The sequence below is a fragment of the Aspergillus melleus genome (assembly GCF_016097325.1).
Source record: "Aspergillus melleus strain CBS 546.65 chromosome Unknown contig4, whole genome shotgun sequence".
In the NCBI taxonomy this organism is placed as follows: domain Eukaryota; kingdom Fungi; phylum Ascomycota; class Eurotiomycetes; order Eurotiales; family Aspergillaceae; genus Aspergillus; species Aspergillus melleus.
Genome location: NW_025763373.1, coordinates 1,450,482 through 1,473,195, shown reverse-complemented (window position 1 = coordinate 1,473,195; position 22,714 = coordinate 1,450,482). Strand labels below are relative to the sequence as shown.

At 34.7% G+C, this 22,714-nt stretch overlaps 3 protein-coding genes across 3 annotated transcripts; 2 read left to right on the top strand and 1 right to left on the bottom strand.

Annotated features, from left to right (window-relative positions):
• Window positions 1-456: 456 nt before the first annotated feature.
• Window positions 457-1,965, bottom strand: LDX57_007442 (uncharacterized protein; the record flags this gene model as incomplete). The annotated part of the gene is made up of 2 exons (XM_046089158.1): window positions 1,187-1,965; window positions 457-1,127 (listed from the first exon to the last, which is right to left on the bottom strand). Exons 1-2 carry the CDS (start codon window positions 1,845-1,847, stop codon window positions 457-459), a joined length of 1,332 nt encoding a protein of 443 aa, XP_045945128.1. The 5' UTR covers window positions 1,848-1,965.
• A 4,494-nt stretch (window positions 1,966-6,459) lies between these two features.
• On the top strand, window positions 6,460-8,563 carry LDX57_007441 (uncharacterized protein; the record flags this gene model as incomplete). The annotated part of the gene is made up of 5 exons (XM_046089157.1): window positions 6,460-6,771; window positions 7,085-7,114; window positions 7,192-7,383; window positions 7,441-7,645; window positions 7,710-8,563. The coding sequence occupies 5 exons, from the start codon at window positions 6,460-6,462 to the stop codon at window positions 8,561-8,563; spliced, it is 1,593 nt and encodes a 530-aa protein (XP_045945127.1).
• Window positions 8,564-10,936: 2,373 nt separating this feature from the next.
• Window positions 10,937-11,299, top strand: LDX57_007440 (uncharacterized protein; the record flags this gene model as incomplete). Its single annotated transcript, XM_046089156.1, has 1 exon — window positions 10,937-11,299. One exon carries the CDS (start codon window positions 10,937-10,939, stop codon window positions 11,297-11,299), a length of 363 nt encoding a protein of 120 aa, XP_045945126.1.
• Between the last annotated feature and the right edge of the window lie 11,415 nt (window positions 11,300-22,714).

The window sequence follows — 22,714 nt, the reverse complement described above, 5'->3', positions numbered from 1 at the left end:
AACGGCAACAATAATTGCCTCTTAAAATGTACATTGGTGGCCAGCAGGAACTCTGCAGTCTAGTCTTCAAATTGAGAACAGTCCACCTTTGAGAAATTCCTGTTTTATTTGTTTTGTGGAAGAGTTCAGAACCTTTAGACTGCCTACCTATTCGATGTCTAATCGTCACAATCATTACATCATTCAGTCGGCGATAAAATAGTCAATGAAGGAGCGGTGATTTCTGCCGGGGGCAAATTTAGTTCTACTAGTTTATGGGATACGCTTGGCCTTGGCCATGGATATATCGGAGACTTGGAATAGCTTTCTTAAACAAGGAAATATCGCGTTGATTCACATTCAAAAAAGACAAAAGGTTAGGCTTCCAATTTTGGGATAAACAAAACGGGAAACGAGACCACGCCACATAATCATCGAACTAAAAAAGGAGGGAATGACACCACAAATAACTTGGTATTAACAACCGTAGTTTTCCATGATAGCTCTGAATGAAGGGTCTCGCAAAAGCTGAGTTGCGGTTAGACGCTTCTCCGGGTCATAAGTAAATACACGAGACATAATGGAATTCACATGACTTAGCTCAATAGGATCAGCGTCAGGACAAAGACCTGCAATATTCGATTCAAGGCTCCATTTTGGATCGGGTGTTTGGTTCTGGTCATACCAGGAATCTTGGCTTCCGGGTTGAGTGTAAAGACCCTTCCACTCCTCGGGAAGTGGACCCAGGGAATTCACAAAATCACCGATTAATCCACTTTTGAAAGCAGGAGAAAACGGCACATGGCCACAGTAAAGCCGTGAAAAGAGAACCATGTAACTCCACATGTCGCAGGCAAAAGTTGGGACTTTCCCATGCAGGCGATCAGGGGAGCAAAACTGCATTGGTGGAAAGCCGCGTGGAGTCGCCAGGTCGTTAACTCTTTTTGCTAGACCAAAGTCACCGAGATAGAACTCCTCTGTGCGCAATTTCTCAGAAATTTCGACGGGCATAACAAGCTCGCCTTGTTTCCAGAGATTGACAAATGGTATAGATTCCTTCAAAGGTCGACCAAGTACCTCGTACTTTGCAGTCCTGCTGAGGGTGTGAAGAGGAGTCATACCCCACATACAGTTTCTCTCATTGAGATCTATAAAATAAAGATTAGTAAATGAATACAAAAGTTAGTGGGAGTGGGGTCTTACTTACCTCGGTGGACTATTCCTGCTTCATGCAAGTTTTCCAATGCCTCTAGCAATTGCCGAGCAGCGGACATGCGACTGGCCATAGAGAGCTCTATCACAGTTGTGTAACAAATATATGGACCCACCAAGGGAAAAACTTGAGCCCTATGTTGACACCCGTCTCCTGGCAGTAGAAAGGTATCCAAATACGTGATCAAATGCGAGACATCCCGCACATTGTGAACAATTTCGTCCTGTATGCGAATTTCATCGTCTCCTGAGTCCCCCGCAAGCATAATCTTGAGGGCAACATCCCTGTTATCTCGTAGGTCATGGGCCATCCACACAGTTGAGAAGCCGCCATGCCCAAGTTTATGCTCTACCAAGTATCTCTCGTTAATCAGGTCTCCAAGGCGGACGGGGTAAAAGACATGTGGGGTGCGTTTTTTATCGTACTGGTCCCAAGGCTCGGCAATCCATTCCAGATCCATTTCCTCATCGTCGTTACTCACAAAATCGCCGAAGTCTTCCGTGCCATCTTGGTTGGTGTATACCGGTACCCCCGTCATTTCGTCCAGAGCACTCTCTTCCAAGTCATCTTGATTGTCTTCGTTACCCACAGAATCGTCGAAGCCCTCTGTGCCATCTTGGCTGGAGCACTGAGGTACTCCTGTATATTCGACCATATCGACACGCCACCCTGCTGCTTCGAGGCTAGGCGTGTTTCAAGATTGTTTGAGTATGTCAGATGAAACCTATGAGATTGTCTGAGCAGTATATTGTGCGTCCGAGTGCAAAGACAACAAAGGATGTTGCACATGAAGACTTCTACAGGGTGGGTTGCTCGTAGGTTAATATATGCCCAGTCCGTGTGCTTAATCAGCACAGATATAATGAGCAATGTACCGGGAACCACAGGAAAAGCCCGCTTTCATGTGCTGAAGTTATCATGGTTTAGTCGGGATTGCCCGTGAATTCACGAATGAGGCCCCACCCATTCCATATTGTTTTCGGTTCATTGTCTGTACTTCGTTTTCACTATTATGTATGCGGTCGTGCTTCCTACAAAATCCCTGACTCTGCAGTTTTCTTTGATTATGCAAGAAACCCTATACCGGCCGACTTATTACTCTTTAATATAAATACTTCTTTTATATACTTATATATATACTGTTAACTCTAATCACCTCGATAGAAAAGTAATCAAAGAGATAGACCCCAATCTAATAGGTAATGATCCTAGCAATCCCTAGAGAACCCAGCATAATCCCGAATCTCCAAGAAAGCTGTGGTATATGATGTTGTATTAGTAAAGTAGACCGCCTTCTTTGTTGCTAATTGTTGTGCGAATAGACCGGAGATGTATTGTCCAGGTAAGCCACTCCGCTGCCCTGCAGTAATCACCACCATTACCCCATTACTACGGGGAGCTGCTACAGACAACCCCCTCCGCTCCTGACACACCCCACGTGATGGGACCTCGTTTTCAACCTCGCAGAGTCCGTGATCTAGAGTTTAGTAGTTAGACCTTTGGGTCTACATTCATATAGTTATTAATTTTAAGAAAGTAATAGATAGTCTACTCTCCCATGAGACAAAACATCTAATATGGAATCCCGTAGGGATTCCATTATCCAACCCGCCATATTGTCACGGTCGGTGGCAGGTGCGCTTCTCGCTTTTAAAAGACTAGAATACCAAGTCCCCAGACTTGACTGCGCATCGCTCTGTATAGTACCTTCGTCAGTCGTCACACATATATTATATAGTGCCATACAAATTAGGGGCGAGCTCACCCGCTGCGAATCCAACAGCGTCTCAGGTGATATTACGCGCGAGACGAGATTATACTAACATATATAAATACGCTACCTAATAACATATAACTATATTTATGTGCCGAAAATCGATACAGTATAACTATAAGTATTGTTCTTTTAAATCTATATGGACTCGCGGGGACCAGCGAATCAGCGGAAAAAGCGTAGACTAAGCCGGAAACGTACTCGGACCTTTCACGTTTCCGTATACGCGTATATTAATCGATAAAATACGTTCTCTGCCTTTATAGTGACAATTATTATAATCCTATCTTATCTTGAAATGTAAATATAACGCAACGTAGAAATATAGATGGTAAGCTCTCATTGCGCAGCGCCGGCACCGGTAGCTGAATAAGCAATCTGGTCACGTGGAGGTCAGGAGCGGAGGGGGGGTGTCTGCACCTCCCATTCCTACGGTCAGCCTGCTTCACAATCCTAATGATTATCGAGGAGATAGATGGCGATCTCAAAATTTCAGAACGTAAAGTTTTTAGCATTCAAATACAGTTATATGGTATCTATCATCTGGGACAGTACACCCATATAGGACTATATACTACATGTAGGGGATCTCGCACCTTCAGCCCTAGATTACAGACCACGGACTACGAACGCCACGCAGTTAAGAATGAGGTCTGTCTATAGAGTAAATACTGCACATCGTAGGGCTACTGTGGTAAGGTCCTGCCTAGAAACGAGCATCCCTACGCTGAACTGCCAGGACGGGCGGTTGACTAAGCCAAATGGTCACATGGGATGTGCTGGTAGCCAGAGGGGTATGTATACCGGCAGAGGGTTTCTTCTGCAAATCTTAGACCTGATATTTTGTAGATTTGAATACCCGGAAGGCTCCTTATCTTCCTTGATCCGGTGGCCTATCAATGGAACCTTCCGGTTGTTTGGTATATGGCAGATTCCACTATGTTTTGACCCAGTGTCCTATTCATGGGGCTTTCCGGTTATTCAATGTATGGCCTGCGATCTAAACACCTCTGGCACCAGAGTTGCTCCCTATTTGGACATGCCTTTTCTTCCTATTCAGCCGACACCTTGTCTCCTTGTAGTTACAACCAGGCTTTTCTTTTTGATAACTTTGCACTTGTGCCTCACCAGAAGTCCTTCTTTCGAAACCGCCTGGTAGTGCTAGTCACCTATACAACCTTAACCATGTCCTTTCCCAATCACCTGCCTTGCCGCTCTCAGAGAGGATTTATTGGAGAAATTGACGTAACTTGGTCACCCAAAGCACTAAGTAGGCTTCCTGACGACGCGAATTATTACGAAGTGGACGAGACTGCCCTGAAAGGTGTCACCGAGCATATGGCACACGCGTGTGCTGGACGACTTGGGAAAACCAGAGTTCGTATCATGTATGTACTTTGCTAAAATATCTTCGTTTTACCATAAGTTATAGGTCTAGTATTCTAACAGTTTCTTGGGGCCTCGATGCATGAAACTACTACAGACTCTCGAACAAAATGGACGTTTTCTGATGGCTGTCATTGCACAATTAAAATGAACGGAGGTGAAGCCAGAGCCCATATCTACACCAATCTTATCAAAGGGATGGAGCTGGAACACATACATATTTAGGGGAAGGAGTAATTCGGAAGGGCACTTCTGAGCCAGACCAATCGCTGTCCACCGGCAGATACACCTTCCCACGCATACTGATTCATCCCACTCATTAGGAGAGTTGGCGCAGATGTTGTGGAATTTTCTAAACTCTCCATTTGGGTATATCTGAGTAGTGCTGAAGTTTTATTTCCCAGATCGGGTCAATCTTGTGTACAATATTGTCTATTAGTTGGACTTCTTGGCCGCTCAGCACATTCTAGCGCTCCATTTTGCGGCAGGCCTACGCAGCTGATGTTTTGAGTGTCTTTGATTGCTTCTTCTAGATGATAGCTGAACTGTCAAAGCTAAACAAAGAAGCACGGTTGAAAATACATTGGATCTTGTATACGCTCAATACACTCAGACAATGACAGTTTGGTTACTGAGTGCCATGTTGAGATGGATCCCAGATAAAAAGATCACCAGTGTGAGTTATCTCTGGTTTGAGATTTTTTGACCTAGTAAATCATTGGTGTCCATTCCACCGATCAGGAGCATGAGTAATATATGTGGATGACCCGAACGGCTTAGGCAATCCGCGAAACTTTTACTAAAGGCAAATCTCGCAGAGGTCTCCGTACAAGTTGAATACTTCATGACAAAAGCGAAATACTGCACGAAATTTGCCATTAGGATAACGTGGAATGGAAAATACAAAGACCTTCTTCAACGCTGGTTAGCTGATCAGCTTGCTCATCAATATAATTATCAATCCGATTAATTTCTTCATTTATAAGCTCTACACCTGGCTCTTGGTTCGTCTACAGCACATGGTGAGAGATTGTGCTTCAAGGATTACATTGAAGCCTGGGATTACGGCTATGGCATTATCATAGACCTTTCGTAAAGCCAATGTATACGTGGATCCCCGACACGATATATGTATGACACAACTTCGTAGTCGGCTTTGTCTCACTATGAAGATAGACAAGTAGATAACTCTACTCGAGCAGTGGCTAATATGGTTGGAAATAGGACAAAAAGCCATGTAGTTTGATGATTTGGTGATATATTCTTCCAAAACGCTATCTGGAACGTATATCTGCTGGACTCCGCCTTTATGTTTGCAGGTAATTGGTTAGTGCTAGTCACTCAATTAGGCCTTCTTGTTGCAAAGAGGATGCTGTTCACACCGTCACACTGTTTACTCTTAAAGTAGTGTATTCCTTTTCCGGGATATTAAATACGGATCCAATCTACATCTCAAAGCCCACAACCGGTACAGACAGTATGTACCTGAAACCTTCTTATATCGAATTTTATCTGTGAGAAAAGCTTCAAAGAACACCACATTCCAACCAGAGTTTCATAGGGCTCCAGATATATCAATCACCCACTTCTACTCAAGTTCGATTATCTCTCGCTAATGATGAATATTAGGCGATGACGCAGCAATTCAGCCTCGTCCTTCTTTTATAATTTTTTCAAAGGAGAGAATTTGGGCAATAAGAAATAATCAAATAAAATCGTCAAAAAGGCCTTCTGGAAGGCTGAAATGGCGTCAATAACATAGGGTGTATAATTTTATTCTCCATTCCGTGGCCCCCACCCCTGCGCCCCAGACGACAAATCTCCAGAATTCACCGGAAGCTCGAATCTTATTGGCCCTCGCATTATACGCTTGAAAAGGTTTAGTACAGATCCACCATCTATCCGGCAAGGCTGTGAGCTTGTGAGGGCGTTCGGGTGAAGTTTGCGTGGCTCCGAACGCTATCTTGCATATGCCTAAATGGGCAAGACTAGGTCTGAGCCAGGCATTGTTTAATATGATCTACAAATGATATAAAATCAGGGCCTTCGCACCGGCGATCCTTTTAGTAACCAGCCAGTCTCTTCCTCAACCTTTATCCTAATCACCATGAAGCTGCATTCGACAGCTCTTCTCCCGGCATTCGCTGCCGTAGCACTTTCTTCTTCGGTTACGATCGATGCTGGCACACTGCATGGTGGAAAATGCCAAGGAAACCAAGGTGCAGTTTACTATAAGGCAATTCCATTTGCCGAACCCCCGATTGGAGAACTTCGATTCGAGGCCCCGAAGGCCTACAAGAAAATGTTTCCACAGGGCAAGCTCGATGCCACGACCTCTGCTCCAACCTGTATTCAGTTCTCGGATGAATTCACTCCGACCAAGTTGAACTCCTCCAAGCTCTCATCAGAAGACTGGTATGTGAGGACATCAGATTTAAATTTGGACTTTTGCCTAATTTCACTCTTGAAGACTTTACTTGGATGTTTGGGCTCCATCGAACGCAAAGGAAGACTCGAAGCTTCCAGTGAAAGTGTGGATCTACGGTGGTTCCGAAACGGAAGGTTCCATTTCGGACCCTCTCTACGATGGTTGCAACACAGCGAGTTCCGACTCGATACTAGTGACAGTCAACTATCGACTGGGACCACTTGGGTTCATGGCCTTAGAAAGAGCTGGGATCTATGGTAACCAGGGAATCCAAGATATTGTTCTTGGGCTGGAGTGGGTTTAGGATAATATTGAAGCCTTTGGCGGCGACCCGGTATGTGAAACATTCGCTCCACTCTATGTGCTGTACAAGACATAGGATGGAAGACCTAACAAGAGTCGTCATTGCAGAAAAAGGTGCTTCTTTTCGGACAATCAGCCGGTGCTGAGAACGCGTACATAGTCGGGTCCCTTCCGCAAGCATCATCGCTGGTCAACAGTATCATCTCGGAATCAGGCGGTGGTCGAAGTTTGGTCTTAAATGCGACCCAGCAGAGTGTTGGGGCGTCATATGCCCAAGCACTAAAGTGTGACTCGAGCGATGTATGTCGACATGCTTATAGCCCTTTGAGCGGAGGCCAATGCTAATCTTGTGTAAAGAAATCCTGCCTGCAGTGTCGCTCTATTTCCGACTTGAGAAGTGCATACACTCATGATGATTTCCTCGGCCGAGGAGTAGGAAATTACGACGCTCTGGGGGTAACTGGTCCAAACACCCATACTTTCTATCCCTATGTGGATGGCAATTTTATCACAAAGGACCCCCGCGACACCGGTGTCAATGTCCCGACCGTGTTCGGATTCAGTAAGCCCAGCAACACTCTTGATATGGTTTCATGATAACATGGCTAACCAATAATTATCTGCAGACGAAAACGAAGCTACCGTGTATGCTGCTTCGTGGGCTGCCACGAATCTTCAGAAGAAGATCGTCCCCACGCCATCATTGTACAAGGACTTCCTCCGTCGAGACTTTGGTCCGGCCGCCTGGCTTGTCGAGAAGTACTACCGACCGTCGGATTTTGAAGCATTCGCCAAACCTATCGCTGCGAGCGGCGAGCTCCCTGGATACAACACGACTTCCCTTGCGATTCTCTTTGCGATGTCAAAGGTTGTAACCGACTCCACGTACAAGTGTCCGGCATGGTACGGCGCGATGCAAGCAGCACGTAAGGACATCTCCTCATGGACATACGAGTTCAAACACTCCCCTAGTTGCACTTGGCTACCCACCATCAGCCAGAAATTGATTTCCGTGTTTGGCGGCAGTCACACTTCTGAGATTGCCTATGTCTTTGGAAATCTGGACAACAGTTACCTGGCTGGCGGGGATTGCAACCCCACGTCCGCTGAGTACGCTCCCAGCGAGCAGATGATGGATGCATGGACTGCTATGGCCGAGAATGCCGATCCATCGACTAAGGAAATCTCTTGGCCGAAGTTCAAGCCTTCGAAGAATCTTTCCGTCACTCCTGGCGTGATCATCGATAAGACTTCCGTGCCTGGCACTATTGATTTCAAGGGCTGTGAGCTCTGGACGAAGGTTAACTCAATCCTGTCAACGAGCAATGCTACAATTACGGGATCCTCCCCTAGTGGTCACAGTAGTTCGGCACCTTTTTCGACTCCCTCGCGGACTAGTGGAGCAGCAAACATTCTCCCTTCAACTGGAGGCATCCTTGCTTTGAGCGCGCTGCTAGTTGCTTTTGTTGGTCTGGCTTAGTTATTGAAGTATTTTGTCCCCTCGACGGGGCTAGCAACTTTGGCTGCTTTCTCACGCTACCCATTATATAGAGTTAGACGTGTTCCGTCATCGACGATAAATGTATAATACGACTTTTTCCGTTTCACGCTCCCTGCTTCCGACCCTACCAGGCCTAATTTCACCTGTTATTAATCTGGAAAATATTGACGAGGTTTAGGTTCATCGTTCTAGACCTGCTTAATTGCTGCAGAAATACTAGCCTGACTGACATCAGATCGGCCAGTTGTCATCTCCACAGTCCCGAGAGGCTAGCCTTCCCAACAACCATAATCCTAACAGAATCGTAAGTTCCAGCCTGTCACTCGAACCAGAACGCGTTAGTGGGATCCTCTGAGCGAGGTCAACAGGGAATCTTGACCTATTCAAGCTTTTCTCATCAATTTCCTATTCAACACATGCCAGAAAACGTGCTACAGGCGCGCCCTGGAATGAGCCAAGATAAAAGGTGATCCAGATGATAAACGTCCGCATGCCTTGAGTGCTACATCCACTGCACAATCACGAATCTTGGATTGGGAAAACAATGAGGTTGACTTTCATTCACTAGCCATGCATGCACTCGTTGAAGCAGATGATCCAGAGGATGGAGGAAGATGAAGCAGGAAAAGAAGAGCATGTCAACCCACAATAGCAATTGCGATCAGAGAATCTAACCAAAAGCATCCAGGGTCTTGGAACTGCATTTAGTGCTTTTAGTGTCTGCCAGGAATAGGCTAAGGTTACCCCCCGGTTCATTCAATTTTGTATCTGGCCAAAACGGCATGTAATTGAAAAATTGGGCAGTGGCTCGTTGACTTTCGGGTAGAGGCAATCTTGTCACAAGAAAACATCTCAGGCAGGAGTTACGACCAGTCGAAATATCTTTTTCTACGATAAATTATCCACTGCGGCGACTTGGTGATTCGAAGATCTGTGACGCTTCTAACGGAGAATACACTCAATCAGTGAAAATGGTTAGGTGAACCTAGAGTTATTTCCAAAATTCGAGCCATTTTTTAAACACAATAGGCACAGGCTATTAAAGCCCGCAACCTGTTGCAGAAGCACATTGGGCAATTTGCGCCAATCAGCTTTGAATTCTAAGAATGCTATTCCAACTGTCGTTTTGACATATGTCTTGTCAGGGGAAACCGCCTGTAGTAGGAACCTATTATCCCCTCTACGCTTTCGCCTTCTGCAAGCTACGGCCTCTACAACGAGTTATGAAGTGAGAAGGTAAGTAGGCTGCACTGTCTAGTCTTTTAATCTTCCGTAGTTACTACAAAGACCATGACATGTGATTCGGGATCAACATGGCCCCGAAGAGGTGCCCCATCATAGTTAGCTCATTCACTTACACCGACAATTGACCTCCAATGCTACCACTTTATCCGAAGTCTCCGGCCTCCACCGAATGAACATTCATTAGTCACTCAGAATTGGGCCCTTTTATAGCGGCTCTTTGCGATACTGCGGAATAAACAACACAGAGTTAGCTAATACCATTTAGTCAACCTCGACCCACCGCTCGTTTTCGCATTGATCCTTTTGGCCCAGAATGAAAACTTGCTTGACCTCAACCGACGTTGTAGGGGTGTGCGAAGAACTTTGTCCTTAACTCCTTATAGAGTCGACTGATCGACTGACCCCCCTCTTTCCTGTCTGTATTTTGAATTGTACGTACTACAGTTTCTTGACATAGGTCGCCTAGGAAGAAAACAACGCCCAGATAAGTCGCATGCTAGCTGTGCAGTAGTAACTCGGCCTTTTTAGCGGATTTTAACCAACCTGGGTTCACTAGGGAATATATACTACGCAGCATCGCCTTCATTGCCCGAGCTACTCCGTGCTCTGCTCTCCGTAAAAAGTAGAAACTCACAATCTTCGTGAAACAAGGACGTTTCACGTAGGTCCTAAGGGCAGGATAGATTAAACAAATTTCCAGCAGCAGTCAGGCCTTGAGGCTGAGTGGGCAGACCCAAGCCTACGAGACGGGAATAGTGGTACGCTACTCCCTTCAACCCCCACCGCAGGATCGAGAAGGGCTCTGCCTCCCGCCAATCAATCACTGTTTGTGGATGGTCTTTGGGGGCCAAATTTGAGCCTCAGGTAGCCTTATTTGTAATTGCCCCTGATGCAGATGGCATGTACCGAGTATGCAATATAGCTTAAATTTTGAGCAACCCTCGTAGGTTGGGTGGTTCTTCTTTTTCCCAACATCATCTCCTCCCAGTCTCAGAACTGTTAATCCAAACTCTCGTACAGCGGATCCAAGTCTACGGCAAAGTACTGTCATCATCCAATTCTCCTGCCTCGAACAAACGCCCTCGTATTCGAAACATCCGAAAGGATATGTCTCCTCGTCACCAAAGCCACCTGGACAAATGTCCCGCCACAGTCCGCGTTCCTCCCGTCAACCTATGGACGACGACAGATGTCGCCGCTTTCCCCAATGACCACACATATCTCAGCAGCATGTCCGAATGCTGCGGCGAAACTGCCAAAATCACACTCTACAACAAGCGCTGTGCACGGTTCTGCAACACCAGCGGAAACACAACAGATGTCGTCGACTGTCTACAAAATGCTGGGCTTACCAAAGCAACGAGCTATCACAATGACAATGGCGGGAAGAGCGCTGCCATCTCGTTGTCCAAACCCGGCTGGGGTCTGATCATGATGGTTGTGGGGAGCTTGATCGCCGGCACGCTATGATGCTGCTTTTGATTGGTGTTCGTGTTTGTTGTTTTCTTTTCTTTGAGATAGAATATTATCAGTAATTTTGTATCATAACAATACTTTTCCTCCAGGTTCATTCTTCATTAGCGACGTTGTGATGAATCAGCGAGCTCATTATCGCCCCAGAAATGGTTTATGTCTATTATGTCTTTAGGATGGGATACCTAAAAAAGTTTAATAGGCAATATTATCTGTGACAAAACACGAGGGAAGAATTCCCCTGGGACAACCTGATATTTTGGCCATTGAATAATTGAAAATAAATGCATACATTTAGCTAGTATCGGCATAACTGTGCGGAAGCTTGAGGCAGAAATTTTGATCCACCACCCCCAACTCGCTTCCGATATGAAATAGTCAAGCAAGTTCATGATGAACAAATAGAGCGTTCCCATATCCTTCATTAAACGGGTGGCTAAAGTACTGTAGGAAAGCTGTCAATTTTCCTTGCAGACCTTCACACAAAGTGTGACGCGGCCGTAGATTCGCACTGACAGAGTAAGAAGTCATTTGTGATATATGTCTAAGCCTTACTCCCTTTGTCTAACTTTTTGGCATTCTTTCTCACTCAGCTAGGGTAACAGTAAAGGTTCGAAGATGATGACAGGTTGTGGAAGAACGAGCGTGCGTCGGAGCTTTGCTGAAATTTGAGACAGAGTGGCCGTTTGGTTAGTGCGATCTAAAGAAGGATGGTGTCAGCCAGTTAATCCTTCTTGCTCTTGACCCTAGACTTCAAATCTTCGGCTTCGCGTCTGATCGCTGTACTCTTGATCTGCACCTGCTTGCTATACATATCAGCTGCTAGGTTGACAAATTCCGGTCAGATCCCAGCAGTTCAACACCTGTTTGATTCCGGGATGATTGGGCGTGGAGTTTCACGTTATCACTTCAATGCTTTTGTTTGTTTTTAATGGTGGTATTGTCGTTCATACTACAATCCGAACTAGAAGGATGTATCTGCTAGACTCATCCTTCTGCACTATGCTATAAGCGATGTATGCCAACTATCCTAGCCTACTTTACAACCTGCATCTCTAATTGATTTCGAGATTACATGTGATCCATTCTCCGCTTGACTGCGCAATCCTTTCACGTGTACTGTTCTTAATGGGTACCTCGTGGTCCTTTCTCAGGTGTATGTCGAACGAGGAAAGAGCAGACTCGAGCAGCATCATCATAGCCGTAGCCTTCTATCGTAGGACCTTTTAGGAATAGAAACCGCGCTGGAACAAAACAATTCGAACTCACAGCTTCCAATACAACCTCGAAAGTTCGGTCTTATACGTTTCTACTATCCACTTCACACTCCCCAGGTGTAACTTTCTGCGAAGACTTTTATGGAATGGGAACCAAGCCGAAGTTCCCTTATAAGGCACGGAAGCCCGAAGGGCGCAAGGAGCCAGAGCAGCACAATTGGTCAGAAGAGTCCGAGCCAAATGAGCCCGTCACCAAAATAGCGATCCCCAACCCTTTCATGCCTAGCAGAAACCAAGTATGCATGGAAAGCAGAAGCCAGGAAGTTTAACCTCGAACATACGTCCATCAACGACATGGGCGTCCTAGGCTCCAGGACCGGCGTCACCGGGCCCTAGTTCCTGGCCTTCAGAACTATATGGCCAGAGCTCGAAAAGCGATCGTGGCCCGAGGTGCTCATGAAATAGGAGGCAGAAAAAAAGGCCAAAGGCGTAAATGGGTTCCAACACTACCTTGGTCACGTAAATAAGAATGTCAAAACATTATCCGGAAGCGAATTGGATGCTTTTCAACTTGACAGAGATAGCCAGCAGCAGTTGCAAAACATATTGCCCATGATTATGCCGACAAAAGACAGCCAGAACCTACAAATGATCCCGCGGTACCCGTTTCGGCCTCACGGTAGTAGGTTCACAATGCGCCATATAAGCAGCGATTCTAAGGGTCCTGATAACACAGCGGCTGCAGATAGCCAACAGTGCTGTCCTAGAGTTCCTCAACGCGGTCACCTTAGGTGTGTCCCGCTTAAAGGCTCCGTGGTGTGCAAGACGACTGAGCTTCACAACAAATTTCCGCAAAGCGAGAATGGAGGCTAGAACAGACGGTTTTGGGGTTAAAGGGGAGAGCCACTGCAGGAGGCCTTCGCCATCCTGACCAAAGCTCATTTTCGAAACACCAACACCAAGCAGGGTCGCTCTACTCCCTTCCAAGAAACAGGCGAAATCATCGCGCAGATCGTGACCGACGATAAGATACCGCAATCCGTGAAAATGCCATCAATAGAACCTGAACGTCACACACGGCTGCTCATAGCGCAGGACAGACATGATATCCACCTTGTTGTCGCCAAGTACGACGAGAACTATATTTGCTACCTCCTGGGAAAGACTTTCGATCAATCGACCTTCTTGTAGCCAGATTTGTATTTGTTGAATGCCCAACATAGTGTCCTTGTAGAATCCTGCCACACTTTGGGCCCGCGTAGGATATGATAAGAGTCAATCAATCAATCAATCAATCAAAATTCTATTAATCTGATGTAGTCTATCTATTGAAACAATAGGCTATGCAGGTGCTTTGTTGAATAAAATAGAATCTCGAATCTATATGCTGTATAAATTTATAAATTCACAAATATGATAAAAACATCAAAAAACATCACAACTAAATCAGCTGTCACATATTTATTGCAATCTATTACGTTTCCAAACACTGTCTCCTTTTTTGTTTCGTTTTATTTACACGTTTGCAATTAAATATATATATTCTTAATTTTCTGCATGCTGCACGGCTGCCAATTGAAACAAATTGATTTTTAATTGTTTTTTTTTAATTATCGTTTTTTTTTTGTTTAATTCAAGTTCTTTCAAAAAAAAGTTAGATTTTGAGTTTTTTTTTTCATTATTAAATATAACAAAACAAAATTGCTATAAAAAATCTATTTGTTGCATAAAAATAACAATATAATGTATTGTCTGCGAATAATTTATAATTATATTGTAATTTTGTAAACGTTCGCATAATTTTTTAATTTAATTGAGATTATTCATTATTATTTTTCGACTGACAAAATGCAGCGAATATTTTATAAAAATGTGTTTAAAAATTTAAAATTTTTGTTCACATTTGCAGCGATTGAAATCAATTTATTTTATTTTAAAAAAAAAATATTTTAATTTTATTTTCATTATGCACATTTGAATAATTATAAACGTTTAAAATTTATTTAAATCTTCAAAGATTCGCAAAATTTTTTTAATTAACATTGAAATTAATTGTTTAATGAATTTGTTAATTTGTTATTATCTTTATTATTTTGTTCATTATTTTTAAATCTTTCGACAAATATCTGTATTAATTATTATTGCGAATCGAATAATGGAATAAAATCCATTTTTTTGTGATTTCGTTAAATTTAATTTAATTTTAATTGTTGTAATTCTTTTTGTTGTTTTATTAATACATTTATTTTTTTTATTTTAATGTGCACAAAGATCCAACATAATTCTATATTGTGTAATCTTTGTTTGTATAAATTTTAATTTTTTCATATATAATTTGTAACACATATTATTTTAACAAATGATCAGAATTTTATATAATTTGAATAATTATTTAATTGTTTATAAAGATAATGATAGAAACAATATTTATTTTTTTTAAAAATTATTTTAATTTTCATTAATTTTTTTACATATATCATGAAGTCTTCAATTTTTAAATATTTTTTACAAATTTTGTTCATTTATATAAAAATAATTGTATTTTTTATATAATTTTGATAGTCGTTATCATTGAAATATTAGATATGTTAATTTTTGCGACATATTTTTTTATGTTTTTGAATCGTGGTATTTGTATTGTCAATTATATATTTGAAAAGAGATTTTTAAGAAATTAACACATGTGTTTTTTAGGATTGTTATGTGATTGAGATATAATTTTCAATTTAAATTTTTTTTTATTTCAATGTTTCCATAAAAAATCATTTAAATCGTTTCATTTTTTTGTGTTTTTTTGTTTAATGAGATTCCGGAAATATATTGTGAATGATTCAATTTATATTTAAATTGTTGTTTTTTTGATAATTTATTGTATTTGCAAACAGATTGAAGATAAATATAATTTTGTTTTCAAAATAATAAAAATAAGGTTTTTAAATGTTTTATTAATTAAAATCATCGTATGTGTTTAGATTCGTTTAAAATCATTGATAATTTTTTATTGTTTTGTATATTTAATTTGTTTTTCGATAGGACTATATCAAACAAAAATTTTATAAAATATTCAAGAAACAATCACAGTTAAATATATAATTTGTATATTTAATAATGAGATTTTTTATATAAGTATTATAATGTTTTATAAAATCTTTAAATTGTCATTTGTTTTTATCATTGTTTTTATGCAATAAATGATAAAAAACAAAATCCTGTTTAATTAAATTTCAAAATATTTTATGTATTTTATTGATCGAATAATATGATTGATTGTTTAATTTTTTATTAACAATTAATTGTGTTTTGAAAATTTCGTTTACAATTTTTAAACATTTTTTTAATTAATATTTATTAGATTTTCTTTTTTTACAATTTTATATATTTGTACGAAATGTTTCATTTTATTGTTGAATTACAGCGCAAAAATTTTTTAAAATAAATAAATTTGAATTTGTTTGACAGAAATTTAAATGAATGTTATTTCAATCATGTGATTGTTTTATTTGAAATATGTTTTAATAATTGTTAATTTTGTACATAATATTTTAATATTGTCAATATGCATGCATTATTGATTTAATCAAATGTTTTAATTATTTTAAAACTGGACAATTGCATAATTATGTTATTATACATATTAATCTTGAATATTTTTATCAAGAATATGTTAAAAAAAAGAAAAGAAATTGAAAAAATAAAAGGTCTTTGTGAGGTATTTGTAAAAGTAAATATTAAATTATTAAAATAATTAAACAATTTTAATTAAATTTACTTATTTGATAAAAATGACTTCAATTAATTTGTAAAATAATTTAATTGAATTAATTTTAAATTGTGCAGTAAATGTGCATATAAAAAATTATTAAAAATGTTTGTTATGTTTAACAAAAATATATTTATTTTGTGTTTGCATTTTGAATTATTAAAAATAATATTTAATAATAATTAAATAAAATGATTCATCAAAATACTTTTACAGTTTTTTCAATGACCATATGACAACAAATTGTGTTTTTTTAATATGTAAATTATATGTGTAATTATTATTATTTTTAAAATATTTTCAAGAATGTTTAGAAATGCGATAAATTGATATAATTTGATAATTTGATAATTTTTTGATGTTGTTTTTTGCAGAATAATAATTATAAATTGTTAGAAATATATACAGTTGTATTTTATTTTAATATAAATATTAAAAATGTTTGTGAACATTTTTTAAATAAAAATCTTATTTAATTAATATTAAACTTTGTTGAAAATATTGTTTGATTTTGACATTCTGGTTGAAAACATTTTTTGAATATAATGTAATATTTTGTATTCAAAAAAGTTGGAACTATCGAATTATTGAAAAATTTATATTGTAAAAATGTTAAAAAAATTTGTTGAAAAAAATTGGAAAAAAATGTTTTTTAAAATATTCCGATTTTTTGTTTTACAATTTTTGCAAATTTATTATTTGTTTTTAAAAATAAAATCAATTCATTATCAATTTTTTTTCATTTTAATTTATTTAATCATTTGTTATAATTCGCGCGATTTTGTTTTGATGATTTTTCAAATTCAAACACAATAATTTTAACGAAAAACCTTTGTTAATATTTTTTTTTATAATTTTTAATTTTTATGTAATGGTTTTAAATCAATCTGATTATAAAATCAATAAATTTTTATGTTATGTAAATCTCAATATATTTGTGTTTAAATTTGCATGTGAATTTGATTATTTTATAATATTTCAAAATGAACGAAAGATTCTTTTTTTTTATTAATCAAATTTTGTTCACAAAATAAAAGTTGTGATTTTTCAATTAATTGTTTTTATTAAAAATTTCATAACAAGCTTTACATGTTTTTTTATTTTTAATAAAAAATTCTTATTATATAGATTTAGATCTATGAAAGTCTGTAGATCTTTGATTTTATATGTTTTTTAATTGTAATGCATTTATACTATCAAAATTTTAGTCTAAATGTCAATAAAAATTCTTATAAAAAAGTGATTGAAATTTATATAAATTTGTTTGTTTATTTCGCATATAATCAATTGAAAAATTAAATTTTAGAAATCAAAAATTAAATTGATTATTGTTCGCGTGTTTGTTTTATTTTAAATAATAATATTTAATTTTATTTATAAATCTAAATATCTTTTGTCGCATATATTTAAAAATTACACGAAAAAAGATTTCGAGAGACATTTCTTTTATGTTAAATGATAAAGATTGAAATTTTTTAACAAGAAAATATGATTGTTAATAAATAAATTAATAAATTGATTAATAAAATTTTTGATTAAATAAAATATGTTTATATCTATAAGACCCTCGCGATATGTATCTAATTACAAGATCATTCGCGAATGACTCAACTGCGGATTGAGTCATTATACATATAAAATCCATTTTCGCGAAAGAATCATGTTAATTTTTTCAACGTTAATCTATAATATTGATTTTATTTTTAAAATCTTATTTCTCGCGATATCGTTTTTTAATCATTATTACTTTTTACACTTATTGCAAATCTTCCAAAGACTCAAGATCTTTATAATTTTAATATTTAATTAACACGATATGTTCGTTAAAAATAATGAAACTAAAAAAAAAATGATATGTTAACAAATTGAATTTCGCGACGATTTATTTTTGAATCTTCATTTTTTTCGTGAAAAAAAAAATGATTATTTTTTAAAAGATTTTAACGAAAAAATTCATCATTCGTGATTATCAATTTCAGTTATTAATGTTAAAATTCCATTCACGAATTATAACGATTAAGAGATGGTGAATTACATGAATCTACTTTTAAAAAAATTTCGCGAAAAAATAAAAGCAATTGAGATTATTTGCAAATATATCAAATATATTGAGATTATTGAACAAAACATTAAATCAATTTTGCAGAAATATGCACGCGCAAATTTTCAAAAATATGTAATATCTTTTTTGAAAGGATTTTTTTTCCGCAATTATTTTCACGAAAAGAACAATATTGAATCTTTATATATAAAAATTATTGTAAATTTATGCGAAAGATCTGGCAATTCAAAAAAATCAATTAATTCGCGAAAAAAGATTATTTGAAGTTTGCGAAAATATATTTGGATTTAATCTTGCAGGATTTATAGAAGTTAAAAAAGAAAATTAATTTTTTGCAAAATTAAAAAGATTTTTGTTAATTTTTGTTAAAACAATTGAAAAATCTCGTAGATAAATATCACATAATTTAAACAAAAACCTTTCGCATATGATCACATAATGAAGAAAAAAAATTCGCATATTTTAATAAATGACGCGAACAATAAAATGAATTAAAAATAAAAAGATTTTTTGCAAAAAAAATTTTATTATAATTATTTTATAAATCTTTTTCATTCACGATTTAACAAAAGATTTACAAATAAAACCAATTTTCAAACATATTCACGAAATTAATGGTTTTTATTGCAAAATTTCGATTGAATTTATCAACGATAAATGTACGAACAATTTAAAATAAAAAAAATCTCGCGAATTATAAAAATAAATAACACAACAATTTATCACGAATAATGCAAATTCATGAAAGCAATTTAAAAGATTTTACGCAATAAAAAAAATAAAAAATCTTTTGTAAATAAACAATTATTAAATATATAAATCTTTTACGAAAGATTATTTTCATTATGAAAAGGCTAGATATATTTATGTAAATTGTTCAACGCGTTTTAAAAAAAATGTGCGAATAATTTGAAATGAAAATTTCACGATTATAATGTTTTTTTTACAGAAAGATTGTTTTAAAAAAAATTAATTTATTACAAAACATATTTTGTTATTAATAAAAATAATATTATTCAATAAAATAATTATAAATTGTAAAATTTTAATCGACAACAAAAATTAAATAAATGTGATATTATTTTTGTTTGTGAAACAAATCAAATGGCAAATATTTTTGTATCAAATATTTATGCGAATAATAAATAAAAAGAAATTACAAAATAAAAGAATTGCGAAAGTTACAATTGATTTTTAAAATTCACAAAACATTTAAAAAGAATTTTGAATATTTGTAATGATATTTTTAAATGTAAAACAAATATTATTAAAAATATTTTAATTAAAGGTTTACAATTCAAAAACACAATAGACGATTAAAAAATATATTTTTTATAAAAAATTGATTGAAGTCAATAAGATTTTTGGAAAAGATTTTATAAAAATAATATATGAAAATTTAAATTAATTATTTTGAATTCATGCAATTATCGTGAAAAAAAAATATATTAAAAAAATTTATTTAAATAATATAAAAAATTCGCGAATGTTTTTTTAAAAAAAGAATTTTAGAAATTTTTGTTTTATCGCGAAAAAATAAATCTTAAAATTGATTTTATGAAAAAAAAATCTTTTTTTTGAATTATTTTATTATCATTTTTCACGAAAAATGACAACGATTCGTAAATATGTTTAAACAATATTTATGAAAAAATAAATTTGATTATTAAAATTTTCCGCGGGTGCGTCATTGTTGTATGTTTTTTAAAAAAAAATAAAAAAATCCATGTGTGTATAAATTATTATAGATTAAATGAGATCTTGCGAAAAAAATTATTATTCATTTTTATTTATAAACAAGATTATCACAAGATTGTTAAAAATAATGATTTTTATATAATTGAATTTTTGCAATGCGTATAATCGCATTCGTATTGCGAAAAAAAAGAAATGAAAAATAATATTTCGCATAAAATATAAATTGTTTAAATATTTAATTATATTTTTTGATTTAACGAATGTTTTTGTAACATTTCAAAAATATATAAATTAAATATTTTATGATTTGCTGAACATTATAATAATAATATATATTAATAATATTATGATTTTTTATAAAACGGAAAAATGCATTGCGAACACATTCGTGAAATATTTGATTATTCATATGAAATAAAATTTTATTATAAATGGAACAAATGTATTTTTACAATATAAAAAATCAATTTTTTAAAATATATCATTATATTTAACAAGATTGAAATAAAATTTTTATAATTAATTATTATTTATGATTGATTGATATCGAAAATTATTTGTAATACTTTAACATTTTTAAGATTTATAAATTGATATTACAAATTTATTTATATTTATATAAAAATAACAATTGCGTTAACAGATTTTTTCGTAAATTTAAAAATAAAACGGTACGAACGATCAAAAATTAAAAAAATATTATGATTTCAAAAATTCGCAAGATTGTAAATCGGCTAAAAAAACGATTTGTGAAAATGATTAAATTAAATTATTTTGCGAAAGAATTAATTTTATAAATTGAAATAAATATTTTCAAAAATAAATTTTGCGAGATTTTGACACACTTTTATTTTAATGATCAAAATTAAAAATCAATAATTTTTTTCTCGCGGAAATTTACAATTGTGAAAAAAAATTATATTGTGAGAAAATAAAAATTTTTTGTGATAATAAAAATTTTTAAAAAATAATAATATTATTTTCAAAAAATATCACAAAAGATGCAAATGATTATAGATTACAAAATTTTTAATATTTTTTAAATATTAATTAAAATATTTTTGCAAATGCAAATTTATGATTATAATTCTTAATTGAATTTCAATTCAAAATCATTTATCATACAAAAAAATTTAATTTTATAAACGGTTTTTTGCAAAAAATTAATTATTTGCAGGATAATTGACGCGAAAAAGATTGAAAAAAAATAATAAATATACAAAACGCAAATTGCTAAATCAATTGAAATTTGCGAACGAATATTTAATTTTAAAAAATATTGCGGACAAAATCTATATTACAAATATTAAAAAAATATGAAACAAAAAAATCAATTAAAATTCACAAGCGAACGTTTAATCTCAAAAAATATTATAAACGAAATCTATGTTATAAATATTAAAAAAATATAAAATTAAAAAAATTAATTAAGATATATAAACGAGCGTTTAATTTTAAAAAATATTAGAAATAAAATTTGCGTTGCAAGTGTCAAAAAAATATAAAATAAAAAAGATTAATTGAAATTTATGAATGAACATTTAATTTTAAAAAATGTTGCCAATAAAATTCAAATTGCAAATGTTAAAAAAATGTAAAACAAAAATAATTAATTGAGATTTATGAACGAATGTTTAGTTTTGAAGATTATTGCAAACATAAAATATATGCGAGATAAAATTAATAATGCTGCAAAAGTTTAATCAAAAAACAAATAATTTGCAATTATATATTTTATTAAAAATAAAGATTTTTAAAAAATAGAATTTTTGCAAAAAGAATTGGGCAAGATTTATAAAAAAAAATCATATTGTGTCGATTTCTCGCAAAAATTATTGAAAAAATTTTTAAAATTTTTTGTAAAAAATGGATTCACATAATAAATTTGAAAAACGATCAAAAAATTTGATAATTGCAATAAAGATTTTTTATAAATAAAAAAGTATTTTGTGATTATAAAAAAAATAATAATGATAAAAAAATTTATTTTATTATTAAAGAAAATTATATATTCCAAATCATTATTGATTAAAAATAAAAACTTTTGCAAAATTGCATAATAATTTCATTATAAAATATTTTATGAGAAAGAAGATTTATAAATTAATAAATCAAAGCTTTTTTTGATTAAAATTTTATAACTTTATTGCAAAATATATAAAGATTTGCAGAATTTGTTAAAACTTTCACGTATAAAAAAAATATAATTTATTATAATTTTTATCGATTCTAACGAATCTTTGATAAACAATCACGATAAATTTCATTATAAGATTTCTCGCAAATGTAAAACATAAAAATTTAAAAAGCTCGCGAAAACCGTGCGATATAATGTTAATAATTATAAATTATTTGAACAAAATGGCTTGATTTATTTCAATGTGAAAGATATTAAAAAAAATTTACGTATATTTTTATTCACGAAATCTTTAATTTTCATGAAATATCAGAGACGATAATTATTAATTGTAAAAATATATTTGTAAAAGATTTTTGATTAGATTTCATTTATTATTTATGAATTAAATATTTGATAAATATTGTCTATTATTTATAAATAAATAAATAAACAAAGCGATTAAATAATATATTGAAATAATATTCACAAATATATATTAATTTTTTATAAAATAATTAAATAAATTATTTGTTTTTTGCGCAATTCATATATAACA